The sequence below is a fragment of the Cervus elaphus genome, chromosome 20 (genome assembly GCF_910594005.1).
Source record: "Cervus elaphus chromosome 20, mCerEla1.1, whole genome shotgun sequence".
In the NCBI taxonomy this organism is placed as follows: domain Eukaryota; kingdom Metazoa; phylum Chordata; class Mammalia; order Artiodactyla; family Cervidae; genus Cervus; species Cervus elaphus.
Window position 1 is genome coordinate 96,517,353 of NC_057834.1, and position 22,780 is coordinate 96,540,132.

The following is a 22,780-nucleotide window of genomic DNA, read 5'->3' on the forward strand; positions in this document are numbered from 1 at the left end:
TATATCGTATGCTTTATTTACAGAATGTTGCTCTAACATTTATTTTCTTATTTAAGTGTTTAACTCCTGTCACTGGGATGACCCAGAGGGATGGGATGGGGAGGGAGGTGGGAGAGGGGTTCAGGACGGGGAATACATGTACACCCATGGCGGATTCAAGTCAATGTATGACAAAACCAATACAATGTTGTAAAGTCAAATAAATAAATTAATTAATTAAATTTAAAAAAAAAGTTTTTAACTCCTGTCTTAAATACCAGCTCTTCCTTGTTACTCACATAATCAAATTTTTTTAGTAGCCACTAGTTAGCCAGGTCCACCTCAATCCACTACTTCCTACTTTTACTTCCACTACTCATCTTAACTTATCCAACTGTCAGCAAAACTAGGACATTCCATAACTATGCTTTGTACTTCCTGACATCCTTCATTTCCTCTGCAAATATACCACTGCTTTCTTCCCAGTAGTTTAAATATAACTTCCCCTTTAAACCCTAGGTCAAATGTTCTCAAGTACATTCTCCTTACCTCCCAACTGGAAGTAATCTAATTTTCTCTAAGTATTTGGGGGGACTTACTTTTTTTTTTCTTCTTTTTCATTAGCTATGCATACAAATTGCAAACCACTATTTTAGCTACTCTGGAGAGTGAATAAACAACACACACATCCTCAGGAAACCTACAATTTAGAAAAATACAAAAAATACATAAATAAATAAGACAGGGAGATAGACATGTAGGCCTGATACATTGGAAGATTAAAGGATGGATAGTAAGAAATCAATCAAGTAGGTGAAGCTAGATGAGAAAGGTCAGAATCATTGCTTCATTTAAAAGGTATTTGCTAAATTTTAGAATGATGGTCTAAAATTATACTTTAGTAATTCAAATGGAAGTGACATCTATATAAGTACTCAGTAATAATCTAGTACCTTGAATAACTGAGACTAGGAGCATGTAAATATGTTGATTTCACTGGAAGTTCTGATTAGAATAGTTCTTGCAACAATTTCACAATTTCTGGATAGAGATTGCCTTTAGAATTTGTGTTGTTTTTATTACACATAATGGTACTTAAACACTAAGCATAAAATTATAGGATGAGATGGTTGGATGGCATCATTGACTCAATGGACATGAGTTTGAGTAAGCTCCGGGGGTTGGTGATGGACAGGGAAGCCTGGTGTGCTGCAGTCCATGGGGTTGCAAAGGGTTGGACATTACTGAGCAACTGAACTGAACTGAACAGAAAATTAAAATTCCTTCAACTGCCATATCTTCTCTGTTAATTCAACAAATCTAACTTTGGACAAAGTACTAGCTACTGGAGATGCAATGGTGAAGAAGATAAAGATTAGTATTGTCTTCAAAGAGCTCAAGAAAACAGACCTTCAAACAACTAATTATGACAATTTTTTAGTAATATTGTATTCAAAGTCCTATATGTATTTGTGATAGAGTTATTATGGATGGGAAATCATAATTTTCACAGAGGGCTTCCCTGGTGGTTCAGCAGTAAAGAATCTGCCTATAATGCAGGAGACACAGGCTCAATCCCTGGGTCAGGAAGATTCTCCTGGAGAAGACACTGGCAACCCACCCCAGTATTCTTGCCTGGGAAACAGTCTATGGGGTCACAAGAGTCAGACATGACTTAACGACTAAATCACCAGCACTGACATTTGGACTGGACCTTAATCAAGTACTATATGGAAGAAGAGCTATAGTCAATCAAGAGCTATAGTCAACCAAAGAGTGTTAATGTTTTATGTTTGGCTTTACAGATTTGTTATTAGTTGCATCTGTACATGCCTATGCCTGTTGTATGGAAAATCCTTTTCAAATCAAATCATAAAGCCACAAAGTGAAACCCTGATTTAAGGAGTAAACTGAAAGCAGTTTGATTTTGTCAACTTTTTCCTATTTTCCTTACACACATCAAGAGTAAACGCTATGATGAAAGTCCTTTGGATTTCACTTCCAAAAATGCTTCTCAATTTCACTTAGTTTTCTTGGCCCTATTGTCATTGCATTCACCTTCTCTTAGCCAGATTATAGCAACTGGTCTCCGTGCTATCTGTATTCACTCTCATAATACTGTTGTAAAGGATGTTTAAAGAAACACAGCTTCTGAATAGAAGCTTCTTTCCTCGAGTTATTTGATGGATAAGGGAATCATGCTGTGAACTTGTTTCATGTGTTTGTGTGTGTGTGTGCTCAGTCATGCCTGACTCTTTGTGATCCCATGGACTGTAGCCTGCCAGGCTCCTCTGTCCATGGAATTTTCCAGGCAATAATACTGGAGTAGGTTGAATTTCCTCCTCCAGGGGATCTTCCTGGCCGAGGGATGGAACCTGCATCTCTTGTGTCTCTTGCATTGGCAGGCAGATACTTTACCACTGAACCACCTGGGAAGCCCAAATTTGTTTTATAGTATTTCTTATTGACATTTTCTTTTTAACTTTATACGACACCAAAGAAAAGCTTACTCTCTTATCCTTTGTAAATCTTCCTCTTATTTCTATTATCATGTTCACCTCATCTTGTATCTTTGATCATCTCTTTCTCAGTTCAGTTCAGTCTCTCAGTCCTGTCGGACGCTTTGCAGCTCCAAGGACTGCAGCACCAGGCTTCCCTGTCCCTTACCAACTCCCAGAGCTTGCTCAAGCTCATGTCCATCAAGTCGGTGATGCCATCCAACCATCTCATTCTCTGTCATCCCCTTCTCCTCCTGCCTTCAATCTTGCTCAGCATCAGGGTCTTTTCCAATGAGTCAGCTCTTTGCATCAGGTGGCCAAAGTATTGGAGTCTCAGCTTCAGCATCAGTCCTTCCAATGAATATTCAGGACTGATTTCCTTTAGGATTGACTGGTTTGATTTCCTTGCAGTCCAAGGAGTCTTCTCCTTGCACTCAAGAGTCTTCTCCAACACCACAGTTCAAAAGCATCAATTCTTCAGTGCTCAGCTTTCTTTATGGTCCAATTCTCACATTCATACATGACTACTGGAAAAACCATAGCTTTGACTATATGGATATATACTCTTTCTCAGTGCTGGATAAAAGTCTACAGTTTGTACTCCTGATGTCTCATGTCCCCTCACCTCTAGCTTCTACATCAAGCCCACATGAGAATACAATTCTTCTCTTTTGACAACTTTTCTTTAAAAGAATCTTCCAGCGGTTTATCTTTTTTCCTCTCAGTATACAGAGGTGGGGGAAGAAACATAGTGGGTAAAGAGAGAGGAGAAATACAAAAACCTCTATCTTATCCAAGTTTGTTTTAATGTCTCTTTTCCTCCCCAAACACAAAGTATGCAGATACTTCTCGTATGTGTCTGGACATCTCATTGAGACATAGCAACTTCTCATGATATAAGGGTATTAGTGCTGGCTTCACTCACTTCTCTCTTCAAGACCAGAGTTTCCGTTTGGCAGCTGGTGGATACCTCTTATTACTCTAACAAAAGGAAACAGGCTACACCCACATTCAGGTTCTGGATTTGTCCTGCCTACTCTGGGCTACATCAGAGGACCCTAAGACTGTGGCTTTGGAACTGAGTTCTGGTCCTTACCTGAAATGACTGCAGAAGGACTCTAACTAGGACTGAGCAAAGTCTCTCTTTGCCTCCTTAGGTCACACTATACCACAAGGTCGTTTGGTGGGTGAGCGGTGGCAAATTCACATCTAGCCTCCCCGGCAATAGAGCCAGGGTTTCTGGGGGTGAAGTTCTCTTGATAGGGCCCTGGGGAACCAGGACTTGGTTGCTGTGCTCTGAGGCTCTGATATTCATTCATCTGCTCCTTGAACTGAAGTCAGTCAAGACATTAAACCTGGAAATCCTCGTCAGGCTCTCTTACTTGGTTTCTTCTTTGTTTCTGAGCTTGCCCTTCTAGTACACCCAACTGGTGGGCTATTTCAGTCAGCACTTAAGTCTTTTTATTTCATCAGCTACACCATTAATCTTATTATTTTTCTAATATTAGTAGTCCAGCAGGGTAGGCCTTCTCAGCTAATAGGGTGGAGCTTCAAAATAGATCCAGAGAATGTGCCAGTAGCCTTCTCTTCCTGAAGAAAGAACTTTATTTATGACTTGAGTGGCTTTATAATGAACACAAATTCATAAACCAACCCTGAAAACTTAAAAAATTGTAGTTTCAGTATCAGTGTGACCAATCACAATGTCCCAAATGGTTTTCCAAGGAAAATACAGCTTGTTTTAGATTCACTTTCCCCCTTACATCTTAACAGCAGATGTCAGTCTGTCCTGATGTACTGACTTTCTTCTAAGATACTGTGTTCTTTGGAGAAGTGATTTTAATCCAAGAAGCCAACAAGTTTGTGATATCTGTAGAGTAGTAACCACAAGTAGGAAGTCCAATATTTACAAATGCCCATTACAAACCTTTAAAGAGGGGAGGAAATAACAGTTCAAGATTTAGTCTTCAATAAATTTAATTAAAATATCTTGACTTTTTTTTTTTTTTCTACTATCATATGTTATTGTACACTTCTGAGTCTTTTACTCTGATTGAACTCTCTTTCCATGCCATCCTGTCTCACACTCTTGGTCCCCTTGTATCCCTCACACTTTGGACAGGGTCACACAAGACCCTTCTCATATGTCTTGTTTTTGCCATAGTCACAATCTTTTGAGACGTGAAATACCTCTGTTCTATTTGTCTCACAACAATCTGCCAGAAACCTCAAAACATGATGCTAAGTGAAAGAAGTCAGACATAAAACGTTACATATTGTGTGATTCCATTTACATGGAATGTTGAGAAAAGACAAATTTATCCAGACAGAAAACAGAATGGTGGTTGCCATAGGGCTGGAGTGAAAACTGAGATCAGATGGAAGCTTGACTGGGAATGCCACATGGGACTTTGGAAAGTGACAGAAATGTTAAAAACTGCATTGTGGTGATGATTACACAGCTCTATAAATTTACCCCAAATCATTTACTTGTGCACTTTAATGGGTAGATTTTATGTTGTGTAATATACAACTCAATAAAGCTGTTAAAAAATACACTGGGTGACTTTTGCTCTCTGCTTCCTTAGTGAAGAAGTCGCCTATAAATCTTTACAAATTTTATCCCATAAGTCACAAATTCATCATTCCTCAACTTAAAGCCCTTTCAGTGAAACCTCAGTGTTACCCACAAATGAAGTCCAACCGTGGCACATGGGCCCTTCGTGAGATCTTCTCTATCTACTTCCTGGCTATTCCTCCGTCACACATGTGATTTTGCATGTTCAATTCCTTGTGCCATGTTCCCTCTTTAAGCAAACTACTCCTTCTGCCCACTTGTTATTGATTGATTCAAATTTATTGTTCAAAAGACTCTTTGAACGTCACCTCTTTTGTACGTTTTTACCTGGACTTTGCTGATAGGATTAAGCATTACTCTATACTATTGCTGTTCATCACATTTCTAAAATCTTATGCAAATACTGCATAGCATGTAATGCTTTACTTGTCTATATTCCTTACCAAAACATGATCTGCCTAATTGCAGGGGCTCTATTGTACTCGGTGTCTCTGATGTTAATCACAGTGCCTGACAAATGTTTACTGAGCTGGACTGAATTAAAGGTTTGTATTCTCTCCAAAATTTTCCCAAGCACAAGAGATGACTGAGTTCTGTTTTAAATGGTATATAGTCCCATCCTTATGCATCATATAGCTGGGGGTAAGGGGAATTACTGGATTTACAGAAGATTTTACTTCACTAAAATTTTGAGCAATTGTGTAGTTTCCACATCCTCAGGCTCTTCTAACCTCTTCTGTTCTGAATCTGTTACTTTTACTGTAATGACATCAATATGCTATATCTTTGCCCTATTAATATGTTCTCATTTTATGCTAATAAATACACATAGACTATTGGTCTTTACCTAACTGATATTGGTTGCTGTGGCAGAAGCAACTAACATAAAGTAAAACTGACGACACCTAATATAACTTTGCTATGGTTTGTTTATGACTAAAAAATTTGTAAAATAATCATATTCTTTGGTGACATATTTGAAGAAGGAAATGGCAACCCACTCCAATATTCTTGTCTGGAGAATCCCATGGACAGAGGAGCCTGGTGGGCTACAGTCCATTGGGTCACAAAGAGTTGGACATGACTGAGTGACTAACATACTTTTAGATCTGCCAGCTTTGTTCCAGAGAAAGTTGACTTGATTTAAAATAGAATACAAAATGGCAGAAATCATAGTTGGTAAAACTTGATGCAAGAAAGAAATAGGAATGGGAGAGTATATGAAATTCTTCATAAACATGCAGGAACCTGTAATTTCTGAGAAACATTAGGAGATGTAGTCTATTTTCTAAGATACTGCTGGTGCAGTTTAGTCACTAAGTCATGTTAGACTCTTCTGCGACCCCATGGACTGCGGCCCACCAGGATCACCTGTCCATGGGATTTCCCAGGCAAGAATGATGGAGTGGGGTGCCGTTTTATTTTCTGGGGATCTTCCTGACTCAGAAATCAAGTCTGCATTGGCAGGTGGATTCATTACCACCGAACCAGCGAGGAAGGCCTCACACACCGCTAAGAGCCATTAAAAATTGACTTCTCTTCATGAAATGTCAATAAGATGTTGAAAGGCAATTCAATATGTTGCTCCCATGTTGGCCCAGGTTCCCAGGAGGGATACTTATCTTACAAGGTGGGAAGAGGTTCTGTTGTAAAATACTTGGTATCCTAGACAATGGGTGAGCACATATTGTGTTGCCTTCTTCTTAATAATTATTTTTCATTTTAATTATTATTGTATATTTAGTCAAATTCTGCTTTAATATGCCTATCCCACCATCCATGAAAATGTGATCAACTGAATATATTTCTAAATGTTAGCTCAATGAGATTACTGTGATTTCAATAATAACAAATGCCTATGAACACATCCTTTTAACAATTTATCTAGTTTAAATAATATATATCTAGAGGCTAAAAAAATATGTAACTTTATAAAACAAATACATTTAATATTTTTGTTAAATTGACACATGTGATTCCTCTTAGTATAAAAGATTAGAGTGCCATAAACATTGTCAAGGAATTTACACTCAGTTCCACTTGTTGGAACACTACAGTGACGTAGCATTAATGGTGGACAAAAATGAATCAAGTACTATATTTGATGATATATAATTTTTTACTTCTGCAATCACTTCTACTAATGCAGTTTTAAACCATCCCAGCTAGACAACAATTATTTGTTACTTGTTAATGTCTTTTCATTAAGAGAACTTTCCTTTATCCTATAAATATAAGCTCTCAATTGTATTTAATGTTATCATAAGACCAGAAATGCAACATAGTTCAGCAAAATAATTATCCAACAGAACTACTGCATGTTGTTACAGAGTTTAACTGCAGTTCTGTAAGACTTCTCAAATTTAACAATAGAAAATTCAGTTCCTTACTTGGAACATGACAGAGGCAGAAATATTTCTTAAATACTTTAATGCTATTTTCATGCAGAATGTTTTAAATAATCTTTAAAATGGTATTTGAAGGACATGGTGGGAGCATATTATAAAACTACACTAAAATAGCACAATTTGTTCTAAAGCAGAGTCAGACATTTATGTTCTTAGGAAAGCAATATACGTTTCAAAACACAGTTTCTAGAGATATGTGAAGTATATGTGAAAATGACAGAAGTCAATGAGTATACGCCACACAGCTGAAAACAATGTTGTACAAACTCAATTAAGTAGGTTAATGAAACTTTACATAAGATCTTTATAAGTACACATGTAAGAATCCATATTTACACAATTTGAACTAAAAGAACAACATACACTTTCAAGTATATATGTGCTTTTTACAAAAGGCTATGCATTTAGGGTCATTATTTTGTAAATTCACATAATTAAAATGCATTAAAACAGATAGAAATATTCAGAAAAGTACATTTCAACTCCATAGTGTAGATTTTATAAAAAGTGACAACTTGTAATTTCCTAACTAAGAAAATAAACTAGAAGCAAATGACAATAAAAAATAAAAACACTATTAAGCTCAATGTATCTATACTGCTTATATTTGGTTTATGAAAAGAACCTTCAAATTATATTCAATCAAGCAATAGTTCCAATAGAACTGGTATAAATTCTTTGTATCTTGTCTTTTTCCAAAAAGAAGTGAAGACCAGGTGAAGAATGAATATGTGGTACTGTATCAAGATGAAGATCTCTGGATGCTGAATTTCAAACTCTTCAAAATTTCACTATGAAATATATCCTACTCTTTGAAGTCAAATGTATAAAATGTTAAGAGCAAAAGCACCCATTATGTCAATTGTTATTTATTTTGCAAAGACATCATTACAGAGATTCATTTTATATGCAAATTGAAAGTTATAAGTCATTGAACTGCATAGATAAAGCCAATGTGGTTAATTAACAAATGTATTTTATAGTTACAAAATAACTGTTTCATATTAAATTACATAAAATGTAAGGAAACATAAAACCAGTCAGTCACTGGTCTTTCATATTTTGATAAGGGCCATCTGGGAATAGTCATTCACTTTGCAAAGTAAGTTCACAATAGAACATAACTAGGGGGTATGACAGATGAACTGGGCAATCCTATTCAGCCTCTGAAATATATAAATGACTAGAGAAATTCTCTTGTTTACTGCTTTAGGATGCCTTTTAAATGGTGGTTTATTTTGATCTATTCAAAAATATTTATACAAAAATTATATGTGACAGCAGCTTTATATCAACTAAGGGAAATAAATTGGACAAAAATACATGTTAATGTTTTTCTAAGACTGATAAAATGTCATATTAATTGGACATTAAGGCAACTGAACACACTTGGGAAAAAATCAGGTTGCTTTATATTAGCCAGAAATGTCATTATTAAATTTTAACAAAGACCAAACATTTTGCATTACACTACGCAGTAAGAAGGCAGCCCCCATCAGCAGGTAGCACACCAAAAATGTTTGGTTTCATAACACAGTTTGGGAGAACTACCTCTACAAAGTCTATTCGTGCGGATGCTCCTGATGCTGCCATTTCTGGAGCCCGAAAAGCTGCTGTCTCCACATCCTCTGTTGTAGGTGTCACTGTATAGTCTCAGGCGATTGGGCAAGGGGCACACTCTGGATCTTCAGATGCTAAGATGAGAAAAATCAATTTCAATGCCCAAAAGATGGAATTCCTAATGCAGAAGGTGACTTAAATAGCTATTTCAATTGGTCTATATTACAGGGAGGTGAAATGTTTGCTTGTTTCAATATAATTGCATATAAGTAGTTTATAAACAAGATTTTTGTAAAGCGGTACAGTTCTAGGATTAGACAAATACTAGATAGGATAGAAAGAAAATCAAACTGAGTGGTATTGGGCAAGATGACTAAAAAACATGCATGCTTCCTAAAAGAAGAAAGCAAAACACTTATATAAGAATCATTGAGCAATAAACCAGTCTCATGAAAATAACTTGCTTAAAGTTTTATTTTCAGGGTTATTTCTACTCATTTAAATTAATTTGACAATAACAAGCATTCCTGATTCATGATGTTCAAGGCAGAACACAAATGAACCCATTAGTATTTTACTCTGATTTTTCAGTGTCCCTTTCCCTCTGAAAATAACAAAATTTGGTTTATGAATGTTCTGTTAAGTAAAATTTTCTTCTCAAATTTATCAGTTTACATCATATGTAGAATAATTCAGCTTAATCTATAGTGTTTGACAAAAGCTCTCACAGGGGACAACAACACTGAAGAAATCAGTGAGATACAGAAGGGAACATACTCTAAGAGAGTGTTTTATTATATTCAAAGAATTTTGAGTAGAATCATGTTTTTGGTTATAAAAATAATCATTCATTCTATTTATCTTTTACTAAATATTTAACAACAACTTTCACCAAATATCTTCATGTTTTAACAAAATATTTGTAACTTGTATCTTGAAACATATTTTTTTAAAAATTGATTTGATTTTTGAATTATATATGCATATATGAGAACAAAATCATTTACAAAGTAAATATTTACTGGAAACACATAAGTAGCTCAAATTAGTATACAATGACTATTTTAAATTAAATCAGTTAAACAACTGTCTTTTTTATTTTAAAAATTGTCACTTTTAGGACAGTCATTTATACAGCTTGTGAACCTCAATCCATTATATTTGATTTACTGTAAAGTGACAAATGATCACAAATTATAATGACAGACTCTTATTGAACATAATTTTTCAGCAGGAGCCATACTGAATCAATTAATCACACTATTACTTTACTTTGATTCTGCTTTTCTTTTTTTCCAGAAAAGTCACCAATTGCATGTTTCAATTAATGACTTACACGTATTTCACTTACAACTTTGATGTACATTTTATTCAAATTAGTTAAAAGCTCTATTTTATTAACATATGATTTAAAAATTGGATATGCTTAAATAGCAAAACAAAGCAAATTACATTTTCTCAGATAAATGCAATTATGGTTATACAAAATATTAAATAATGATTAAATACCTTATCTTCATTAGAAATTTATCTTTGCTCCAGTTAGAGATTTACATTTCAATTAAAAACAGAAACATTATCTTATGTTACAATATTTTTGCATACAACTGAAATTAATGTACATTAATCTTCAAGCATTTTTGTAGTAGAAAGCAAGAACTAGAGTCTTCAAATCTATATGATTATTAATTACAGTGTAACTTTAGAAATTCTCTAAATGTTGAACTCACTGCTTACATAAGGTGGATTAAAAATGCACATAGACTGAGCAAAAATTGTCTATAGGCAAACTTAATGGACAGGCAATACATACACAGATTATCTGTGAGGATATTTTGTCTCAAATTTTGCTCAAGTTTTAGTTTCATTTATTTTCTTGGTATAATATTAAACAGTTATTTAGAGAGGTGTTTATTGGACAAATTGATATAGCTATTTCACAACATTATCTTAATTCTCCCAATATATGTTTATTAAATTCACATTCTTAGTATAGAAGGAATATATTATCATATGCAAAATGTTACAAAGAATATTATATTTCCTATTTTATATGTATGATTGCATTTTATAATTTAGATGAGCATAATGCTATACAGCTCAAGTTGAATATAATTGTTCACTCTGTGTATTTTTCTAGATAATTTGAAATATGCAACTGGATATCTGGCAAACTCAAAGCAATGAAATCTTAGTGTTTTGTTTCAGATCTTTCTGCCTTATCATTTGACCTTCTCATAGGGCATACAGATTATTCAAGAATGAATTTGTCTACAGAATAGTAATACAGCCGTCAGTAATCTCATCCCATTATTGAACTAGCCAAAATTCAACACTGAAAGCTTAAAGTGTTACAGAATACAATTTGACTTTGAAGTGAGGGCACAAGAACATATCATTATATTTAAACATCACAGTGAGCAATATATACATTGTTATAATGGCAAGTAACACATCATTCTTTAAACACATTGCAAAAAAATTTTCCGACCTATGTGTCATTTGCAGTGAGACTATTAAAACTCAATGAATTAAAACTTATGAATGTGCTTCTATTACAAAATACAGTCATCTGACAGAGCAGTCTTTAGCTCACTAGTAAGAAAATGTAAAACATTATTTTGTATATAAAAGGTTGAATTAGTAAATACAATTTGTGTCAAAGCTAAATCAACTTATGAAATTCCTTTGCTTTGAAACACACTATATGATGTTTTGAAATATTTTGTTGATATGCTAATGTATTTCATTTCATAAGGTATTTCATTTATATACTTAATAAATAAATGTAAGGGTATTTTTCCATGGCCTTCAAGTCACTACAGGAGTGTATGAAGAGGTAGAAGAGAGAAGGAATGACAGATTCTGTTTATAGAGAATTGAACAAAAAATTTGAAGGGACAGTCTGTGATTGGAGCCATTATGTTGTAATAAGAGATTGCCATACAGTGAAAAAGAGGGAAATCTAGGCAGAGGGCATTACAAATATGAATTCATGACTTGGACATGGTGAGACAGTCTTTCTTGAGGGAGCTTAATATGGAGAAAATTGTTAAAAGATGAAGCAACTTGTCCTTATGCATTTATTTCTCTACTTCACTTTTATTGTCCAACCTTAAAAATTCTGTTTCAGGTGAAATTCTTACTTGTGCACTTGATCTGGAACTCTATCAACCTTTCCTAGGAAGCATCTGGTTTAAGCTTTCTCCCCTTTCTTCTTTGTGTTATCCTCTCTACTTTCCCCGCCTTGGGCTGCATGCCACCTACATCTCTGCTGCCTCCACTTCCATGTATACCACATGTCTAGCTCAAGTCAATATTTCTTTCTTGTTCACTGAACTAAAATTTATTGAGCATCTACTGTGTTCCAGTAAACGTATTAAAGAAATGAGAGCAAGACGAGCTGTCCTCCTTCTCTTCTGAAAAGGGTACTCGATCTTACTCACCCATCTAATAGTCACTCATCAGCCCACTGCTCTGTGGAATTCTAGTCCTTCCAACTTAATAAAACTGTCTCTCTTTTAGGAAGTTAGTACTACTAGCAGTTAATCATGCCAGTTTGGGTGACACAGAAAGAAATCTAAAGCTGACTTCCACTGATCTTGGGTTGTCTGTTGACCTTAAGACTTAAGTTATTTGATTTCCCTGGATCACTGCTTTCTTATTTCTCATTTTATAAGACAAACATAATGCTCCTTTCCTCAGTCTTAAGTGAAGCTCAAAATGAAGTATGACTATATGTTTTATAATGCTTCACCCAGTGTCTTGCACATAGAAGTTCAAGGAACTTGTTAAGTGTCCATGGCCAAAAGCCCTTATAATCCCAAATCCAACTAATACTTCCCAGTTTTTGTCTTTGGGATCCCTTTGCTCTCTTTGATTTTTTGATTATTCCCTTCATCAAACCTCTCTACTTCCTTAGATTCTACGATGAGGCACTCTTCTGCTTTACCTTATACTTTTGTTTCTCCATCATGGACTCATTATCTGCCTGGTCTGTAAATGCTGGTTTTCTGTTTTAAGTTTTTTGCTTTCATCACTCAGATTCACTGATCTGTTCTCACTGTTTCAAATAACATCTCTACTAATGATGCCCAAATCCAGAATTACAGCCCAGATATCTGTCTTTGAGCTTCAGATTCCCATATTTAACTCTATACTAGGCACAGAATTGAATATCTTAAAATTGAATTAATTGTTTCCCCTCTAGACTAGCTTATCTTTCTGGAAATATTATTATATTTATTTTAAATTCATTGATTCACATTCACTGTTCTACACATCATGATTTCTTGCCTGGATAATTAAATCAGTCTGTTCATCCATCTTTTCTCCCTGAAATTCATATTCCACATGGTTGCCAAAGAAATTTAACCATATCACTCTCTGTTATGTACTGAATTGTGCCTCACCTTCCTCCAAATTCATGTGTTGATGTTTTTAACACCTAGTACCTCAGAATATGACTATATTTAGAATAGGGTGTTTAAACTGGTAATTAAGTTAAATTGAAGTCACTAGGGTGGAATTTAATCCAATAAGGACACAAATAACTGCTTTCCTTAAAAGAAGAGGAGATATGGGCACAGATTCACAGAGGAAAGACCATGTGAAGACACCGAAGTTGGCAATGTGCAAGTCAAGTTGAGAGACCTTGAAGAAATCAGCCATGCTGACATGTTCTTAGACTGCTAACCTCTAAAACTGAGAAAAGAAAATTTTATTGTTTAAGCTACTCAGTCTGAAATACTCTGTTATTTTGACCTTAGCAAATAAATGCACTACCCTGGGCAATACACAGTTGCCCAGAGTGCACTGGATAGAATCTCAAGGTCTCACACATCCCTATCTGGCTTCCTTGCTGACCACTCTATACCATCATGCTATGTTTCAACAAACCTCAACTGCTTACAGTTCCCTGTGTGAACTGTATTCCTTACCTGTGTACCTCTACAACTACTACTACTAATACCTCTATTACTACTAGAGGACCTTTATCTGATTAATTCCTATCTAGTCCTTTGTTGTTTAGCCGCTAAGTCGTGTATGACCCTTAGGGACCCCCTGGACTGCAGCACACCAGATTTCCTTGTCCTTCACTGGCTCCCAGAGTTTGCTCAAATCATGTCCATTGAGTCAGTGATGCTATCTAGCCATCTTATCCTCTGCCACTTCCTTCTCCTTTTGCCTTCAATCTTTCCCAGCTTCATTGCCTTTTCCAAAGAGTCAGCTCTTTTGCATCAGGTGTCCAAAGTACTGGAGTTTCAGCTTCAGCTTCCGTCCTTCCAATTAATATTCAGGATTGATTTCCTTTATGATTGACTGGTTTGATCTCTTTGCTATCCAAGGGACTCTCAAGAATCTTCTCCAGCACCACAATTAGAAAGCATCCATTCTTTGGTGCTCAAGCTTCTTTGTGGTCCAATTCTCACTTCCACATGTGGTTACTGGAAAAACCACAGCTTTGACTATATACACCTTTGTTGGCAAAGTGATATCTAGTCCTTTAGAATCAACTTAATTGCCATCTTTCCAGGAACCATTCCTTACCCTAAAGTGATTTTTGAGTAATGCATATATAAATCTTGTAAAATATAAATAAACAGAAAAATGAGGAAAAGTCACCATAAATGTTTAACCCTAGTATGACCATTGTAACTCTAATGATTTTCTTTCCAGTCTTTTTAGGTTAGTTTTTACACAATTGAGATTTTACTGCACAAGCAATTTTGCTTCCTGTTTTTATTTGATGTAACATTATTATTTTAGCATTTTCCTATTAAAACATGATTTTAATAATTTCATATTTCACCAGGTTGACTTATCTCAATTAATCTAATCATTCTCCTAAAATTAGAAATTCAGAAGTTATCAGTGATCTCCCTAAGCTTAATAATCTGTGTTATCAATTGGACCTCTTCATCAGAGCATCTCACTAAAACTTAATCAGTCCAAACTAAACTCAACATTTCTAACTAGGATCTGTCCTATCCCTTCCATCTCTCCAAAACTTCTAATGTACCTGTTTATAGCACAATAATTCAACAAGTCTGTTAAACTAGCGATCAGTGGTTCATCCTGATGTCTCATTTCCTTCAATACTTCCCAACTCAAATTCAATCATTAAAGTGTTTTTGACTCTCTGTCTTTTAACTATATCTTGTGTCTTTCCTCTCCATTCCATTGTTACTCATTTAAACTAGTTCACATGATCTCTATGCTATTCAAATGTGCTTTCAATCTATCTATCTCCAGACACCTCAATTCCATCTTCCAAAAATTTGCTTTATAACTGCTAATATAACTATTAAAGATTCAAACTGATTGTGTCACTCCTTAGCTTACTGGACTTAAATGCATCATTGAATCTTTCAATACCATGTTTTGACCCTTTAAATGGTTTAGTACTTAGTGTTTTTTATGTGTTACTCAATCCTTCTTGCACTTCTCTGAGGGAATCAGTTCTTTTCCATTCTTAAAGTTTGTTTTGACTGTCTACTTATGTATCTGTTCTCAGACTGGGAACTTAGAAGAAGAAGCTATTAAAAAAAAATTGCTAACAGGTCTAAATATTTATGTTGACAAAATCTTCATGTAGGCTCAAGGTAGGAAGGATATTAAAAGAGAAAGCAGAATAAAACATAAGAAACTTGTAATAGAATCACAACCAGAACTGAAATAAATTTTTTTTTTTTTTTACATTTCTAAGTTCCTCTGACATGGAAATGTATGATAATTTTGTAATAGAGCCTTTACTAACATATTTATACCAGAATCCCTAAGGGCCTGAAAAAAAAATATGACATAGTACACCTACTGTGAGTTTAAATTTTATATACAGATATACATACTTTTTACTTTATATGTATATGAATATGTATGTGTGTATCATACATATTTACATATACTTTTCAAGGTTTAGTAGATTCATAAATCTTGGAAAAACAGTAAACATACTGCTAAAAACATTAGTATTCAGAGTATAACTCAATAAATCACAAGTAGTAATCAAGAGAGTTACACATTCATTATTTTAAACATGGAAACGTAATGGAGCCTTGATGGTAAGCAGTAATTACCAAAGGAGCACTAATGCAGAATTGATATTCAGTGCTAGAAAATTAATTTTGAAGCTAATTGAAAAGAAACTTTGTTTTGAATAACACCACTATAAGTAATGGTTATTATGATTTTTAAGGATGTTCTGATGTATGCCTTATATGGGAAACCAGGTAATACATATATTCTTAAGGAAGGATTATAGTAAGATGCTTTATAAATAAAAAATGGTAAGTAACACTTGAAGTCAGAAGGTCTGTGTTCTAAAAAGTCTGGAAGCCATCAGATCCTAACCTCTAAATGCTCTTTAATTTTACTTTGGGGAGATGAAAGGATACACCATCCTACCACTGAGCCTGTTACTGTGAGCCACACAGTGTTGGTTTATCACATTCTCTTTAGCTTTATGGTTATTTTCAGACCCTGCAGCTTCCCCACTCCTGGCACAGAAATCCTGTCTCCCTTGAAAACCACGTCTCCCATAAAGAACAATTACTTTTATTGGAGAGGAAGTAAGGAGAAGATTCTACTTTCTCTTATTTTTAACCATCTATTCATTTCAGACCTAGTGACTTACACACACACACACACACACACACACACACACACACACACACATCCTAAATCTTTTTCCATTAGAAGATTCGCTCACCTTCCTTTCCAATATTTCAATGCTAGAAATAGTAACAGACTTACAGGAAAAACATTTTGTTGACTGTATCTTAGGTTTCATTCCATCGCCATTTGAGAATTTGCTGCCTTGACAAATACAAACCAACTCAAGATTAAGTATTAGATGAGATGTCTAGTTGCTGTTCAGTTGCTAAGTCATGTCCTACTCTTTGTGACTCCCTGGACTGCAGCACGCCTGTCTCCTCTGTCCTCCACTATCTCCAGGACTTTACTCAAATTCATGTCCATTGAGTCAGAGGTGGTATCTACCCATCTCACTCTCCATCACTGCTTTCTCCTTTACCTTCAATCTTTCCTAGTATCAAGATTTTTTCTAATGAGTTGGTTCTTTACATCAGGTGGCCAAAGTATTGGAGCTTCAGTTTCAGCATCAGTCATTTCAATGAATATTCAGGGCTGATTTCCTTTAGGATTGAATGGTTTGATCTCTTTGCAGTGCAAGGGACTCTCAAGAGTCTTCTCCAACACCACAGTTCAAAAGCATCAATTCTTCGGCCTTCTTTATGGTCTACTACACATCTGTACACAACACCTGGAAGACCTTTGTTGGCAGAGTCAACAAAAGATGTCTCTTCTTTTTAATATGCTGTCTAGGTTTGTCATAAATTTCATTCCAAGGAGCAAACATCTTTTAATTTCATGGTTGCAGTCACCATCTGCAGTGATTTGGGAGCCCAAGAAAATAAAATCTGTCATTGCTTCCACTTTTTCCCCTTCTATTTTCCATGAGGTGGTGGGACCAGATATCATGATCTTAGTTTTTTTAGTGTTGAATTTTCAGCCAACTTTTTCACTCTCCTCTTTCACCCTTATCAAGAGGCTCTTTAATTCCGTTTCACTTTCTGCAATTAGAGTGGTATCATCCGCATATCTGAATTTCATATTAACAAATACCATTGTTGATATTTCTCCTGGAAATATTGATTCCAGCTTCTGATTCATCCAGCCAGGCATTTTACATAACATACTCTGAATATAAGTTAAATAAGCAATGTGATAATATACAGCCTTGTTATCCTCCTTTCCCAATTTGGAACCAGTCAATTGTTCCATGTCTGGGTCTAATTGTAGCTTCTTGACCTGTATACACGTTTATTAAGAGTCAGGTCAGGTGGTCTGGTACTCCCATCTCTTTAAGAATGTTCCACACTTTATTGTGATACACACAATCAAAGGCTTTAGCATAGTCAATGAAGCAGAAACAGATGTTTTCCTGGGACTCCCTGTTTTCTTCATGATTCAACAAATGCTGGCAATTTGATCTCTGGTTTCTCTGCCTTTTCTAAACCCAGCTTGTACATCTGGAAGTTCTCAGTTCACATACTGCTGAAGCCTAGCTTGAAGGATTTTGATCATTACCTGGCTAGCATGTAAAATGAGTGCAGCTGTACTATAGTTTGAATGTTCTTTGGAATTCCCCTTATTTGGGATTGGAATGAAAATTTACCTTTTCCAGTCTTGTCGTCATTTCTGAGTTTTTCAAATTTGCTGACATATTGAGTGCAGTACTTTAATAACAGCATCATCTTTTAGGCTTTGAAATAGCTCAACTGAATTTCATCATCTCCACCAGCTTTTTTCATGGTAATGTTTCCTAAGGCCCACTTCACTTCACACTCCAGGATGTATGGCTCTAGGCTAGTGACCACATCATGTTGGTTATCCAGATCATTAAGACCTTTCTTGTGCAGTTCTTCTCTGTATTACTGCCACCTCTTTTTAACCTCTTCTGCTTATGTTAGGTCCTTACAGTTTCTGTCCTTTATCATGCTTATTCTTGCCAAGGTTCTTACCAAGGTTTCCTTGGTATCTCCAATTTTCTTGAAGAAATCTCTCTTCTTTCTCATTCTATTGTTTTCCTCTATTTCTTTGCATTGTTTAAGAAGGCCTTCTTATCTCTCCTTGCTTTTTCTGGGATTCTCCACTCAGCTGGGTATATCTTTCCTTTCTCCCTTGCCTTTTGCTTTTCTTCTTTTCTCAGCTATTTGTTAAACCTCTTCAGACCACCACTTTGCCTTAGTGAATTTCTTTTTCTTTGGGATGGTTTTGGTCACTGCCTTATGTACAATATTATGAACCTCCACCCATAGTTCTTCAGGCATTCTGTTTATCAGCTCTAATTCCTTGAATCTGTCACCTTCCACTGTATAACCAATAAAGATTTGATTTAGGTCATACCTGAATGGTCTAGTGGTTTTCCCTACTTTCTTCAATTTAAGTCTGAATTTTGCAATAAGGAGCTGATGATCTGTGACACAGTTAGCTATAGGTCTTGTTTTGGCTGCCTGTATAGAGCTTCTTCATCTTTGGCTGCACAGAACATAATGAACCTGATTTTGGTGTTGATCATCCAGTGATGTCCATGTGCAGAGTCATTTCTTGGGTTATTGGAAAAGAGTATTTTCTATAACCAGCATATTTTCTTGACAAAAGTCTGTTAGCCTTTGCCCTACCTCATTTTGTACGTCAAGGACAAACTTTCCTATTACCCAAGGTATCTCTTGACTTCCTACTTTCACATTCCAATCCCCTATGATGAAAAGGACATCTTTCTTTTGGTTTTAGTTCTAGAAGGTGTTCTAGATCTTCACAGAACTGGTCAACTTCAGCTTCTTCAGTATCAGTGGTTTGGGTATAGACTTAGATTACTATGATGTTGAATGGTTTGCCTCAGAAATAAACTGAGATGATTCTGTCACTTTTGAGGTTGCACTCAAGTACTGCATTTCAGACTCTTTTTGACCATGAGGGCAACTCCATTTCTTCTAAGGGGTTCTTGCCTACAGTATTATAATGGTCATCTGAATTAAATTTGTCCAATCCCATTCATTTTAGTTCACTGATTCCTAAGATGTCATTGATTTCTAAGACACTGAAGTTCAATCTTGCTATCTCCTGCTTGATAATGTCCAATTTACCTTGATTCATGGACCTAAAATTTCAGATTCCTCTGTAATAGTGTTCTTTATAGCATCAGAAATGTGCTGAGACACAGTTATTCCCTTCCAAACATTCTGTGGAAAAGAACCCCAAAATGTTCTTTTGCTTTGGAGGTAGCACTTAGGAGGTATGTCTTCCCTCATTACTGCTGATGGATCTGAAGTTATCCTGTTTAGAGGCTGATTTTCAGATCACTCCTGACATGACTGGTACTTTGTTCAGTAACTATGCATCTCTGTCATCTATACAAAAAGAATTGCCATCAGTGGCTCACTTATTCTGATGCTCTTTAAGGACCTTACTTCCTTGGCCATTGGAATCTAGTAACTATTAGCATTGGCTTGTAAAAGTTCACTATTGCTCCATTCCATTAGCACACTTAGTTTTTCCTCCTAATAATTAGAGTTTGTGCAGCCCAGTGCTTAACATGGGCTTCCTTGGTGTCTCAGACGATAAAAAATCTGCTGGCAAAGAGGAAACCTGGGTTCAACCCCTGGGTTCATGAGATCCTCTGGAGGAGGGTATGGAAACCCACTCTAGTATTGTTTCCTGGAGAATCCCATGGACAGAGGAGCCTGGCAGGGTACAGTCCATCAGAATGGCAAAGAGTCGGACACGACTGAGCGACTAAGCACAGCACAGTGCTTAATGCATTGAATAGCTGGCATTTAATGAATATTTGCTGAATATTGGAGAGATGTTTTACAGATGGTCAGCTGACACCTCTACTTGAACCATAGCTGCAATATAAGTACCTGCACTGGTAATTAGTTTACCCTTTTCAGGCAAGGGAAGCTATTTTCTCTAGACTTGTTCTGGGTAAAGTGGAAATAGTTACCCTCTGTGAGGATGTTCTCAGGCAGAATAACTAAAATTACCCTTTTTTTATACTTGTGGTCGATACTCATTCTATCTCTAATGGCAAACCGCAGCAGGCAACTTTCTGTTGCAAACAGATGCTGAGAGTTCCTCAAGGACCAGTTTATCTTTGTGCCCTCATGTTCTTCTTCACTAGAAAAAGAAAATAGTTAACTTCACTTGCAAAGCAGTTGTTGCCATGTAGTACTTAGTAAGCCTACGTCCGTGTTATATTTTATTTGCTTAAATATTCAAGTTTCTCTAACATATGACATGGTATTAGCTCCATGATTCCATGTATCCAGTGACAAAAAGATTGTCATCCCACCTTTTTCTTCTTTGGTTACAGAGTTCCCACTGAAGTCTAGAGGTTTTTTTTTAATATGTTTTGAGCTCTGTGTTCATATCCTTTGTTTAAGTTTGTGTTTCATCAGCAGTATAAATCTTACAAACTGTCCTTTAATCACGTGAAATGGTGAGCAGGATGAAGCACAAACTTGAATCAAGATTGTCAGGAGAAATATCAATAACCTCAGATATGCAGATGACACCACTCTTATGGCAGAAAGTAAAGAGGAACTAAAGAGCCTCTTGATGAAAGTGAAAGAGGAGAGTGAAAATGCTGGATTAAAACTCAACATTCAAAAAACAAAGATCATAGCATCTGGTCTCATCACTTCATGGCAAATAGATGGGGAGACAATGGAAACAGTGACAGACTTTTGTTCTTGGGCTCCCAAATCACTGCAGATGGTGACTGCAGCCATGAAATTAAAAGATGCTTGCTCCTTGGAAGAAAAGCTTTGACAAACCTAGATAACATATTAAAAACCAAAGACATTACTTTGCCAACAAAGGTCCATATAGTCAAAGCTATATTTTTTCTAGTAGTCACATATGGATATGAGAGTTGGACCATAAAGAAAGCTGAGCACTCAAGAATTGATGTTTTTGAACTGAGGTGTTGGAGAAGACTCTTGAGAGTCCGTTGGACTGCAAGGAGATCAAACCAGTCCATCCTAAAGGAAATCAACCCTGAATATTCACTCAAAGGACTGATGCTGAAGCTGAAGCTGTAATACTTTGGCCACCTTGATGCGAAGAATTGACTCATTGGAAAAGACTCTGATGCTGGGAAAGATTGAAGGCAAGAGGGGAGGCGGACAACAGAGGATGAGATGGTTGGACGGCATCACTGACTCAATGGACATGAGTTTGAGTAAACTCCGGGAGTTGGCAAAGGACAGGGAAGCCTGGTGTGCTGCAGTCCATGGGGTCACAAAGAGTCAGACATGACTGAGCAACTGACCTGAACTGATAATTGCTATGTTGCCTTATCTTCCAACACTTCAACACTGGGCTCTGGATAGTTAATGTTCTTCTTTTAACGACAACAAACATGAAATATATTTAGTGACAAACTACTGAGTGCTACCCTCCACAGTGCTTGAAAGATTCATAATGGGCTTCTTCACCAGCCTTTGGTTCTGGCCAGTATGTTTTTAAATACATTCTTAACAGCATATGTTTGAAGTTTTGTTGAATATCATCTTAGAGTTTTATTTTTAATTTTGTCAAGAGAACTCATCCATACATTCATCCATCCTACCAACCTTCTTTCCATTTATTCTACACACTTGTTACTGCTCTGGCAATGGAGATAGAAATAGTAAAGACAGTCTGCCATAATGGAAACTGTTGGCCTGCAAGGAAAACAAGCAAGTAAATAAACAATTATAGCACAACAGGATAATTTTGTTTTTTCTAAGAGAGCACAGAAAAGGAATGGCTGTGCCAGTCTGACTGAGTTTAGAAAATGCTCTCTGGAGGAGTTTATCTCCCCTGAATTATAAAGAATATGTGAATTACCTACTTAAAGAGCAGGGAAATACGTGCAAGGCAGAAGGAATAAAATACATAAAGGCCTGGAGATAAGGGTGTAATTCAGGGTGAATCAAGCATAGAGTGTGAGGAGGGAAAAAAGAGAGAGTTAAAGGGCAGGATATAAAGGATCATTATGTTAAGGAGCTTAGATATTTGTTCTTGAAGGTCATTGAAGTCATTAAGGATTTTAATGTAGAAAATGACTTAAAATTTGCACTTTAGTTTTGGAAAAACATAGTGGAGGGTGCAAGACCGGAGGCAGGGAAAGACATGATTTTAATAGCTGAAGCATGAGACAATGATAACTTGAACTAAAGCAATAG

At 36.0% G+C, this 22,780-nt stretch overlaps 1 protein-coding gene across 4 annotated transcripts in view; it reads right to left on the reverse strand.

Annotated features, from left to right (window-relative positions):
• Positions 1-22,780, reverse strand: part of LRRC7 (leucine rich repeat containing 7) — a 575,718-nt gene that overhangs the window by 225,796 nt on the left and 327,142 nt on the right. Inside the window, exon 8 of one of the 4 annotated variants that reach the window (XM_043877737.1) lies at positions 8,323-9,157. The exons of the other annotated variants lie outside the window; for them this stretch is intronic. Within the exon in view, the coding sequence (XP_043733672.1) occupies positions 9,151-9,157 (7 nt within the window). The 3' untranslated portion in view covers positions 8,323-9,150. Of the gene's footprint in view, positions 1-8,322; positions 9,158-22,780 lie in introns of those variants that run through there. 4 annotated transcript variants of the gene reach the window in all.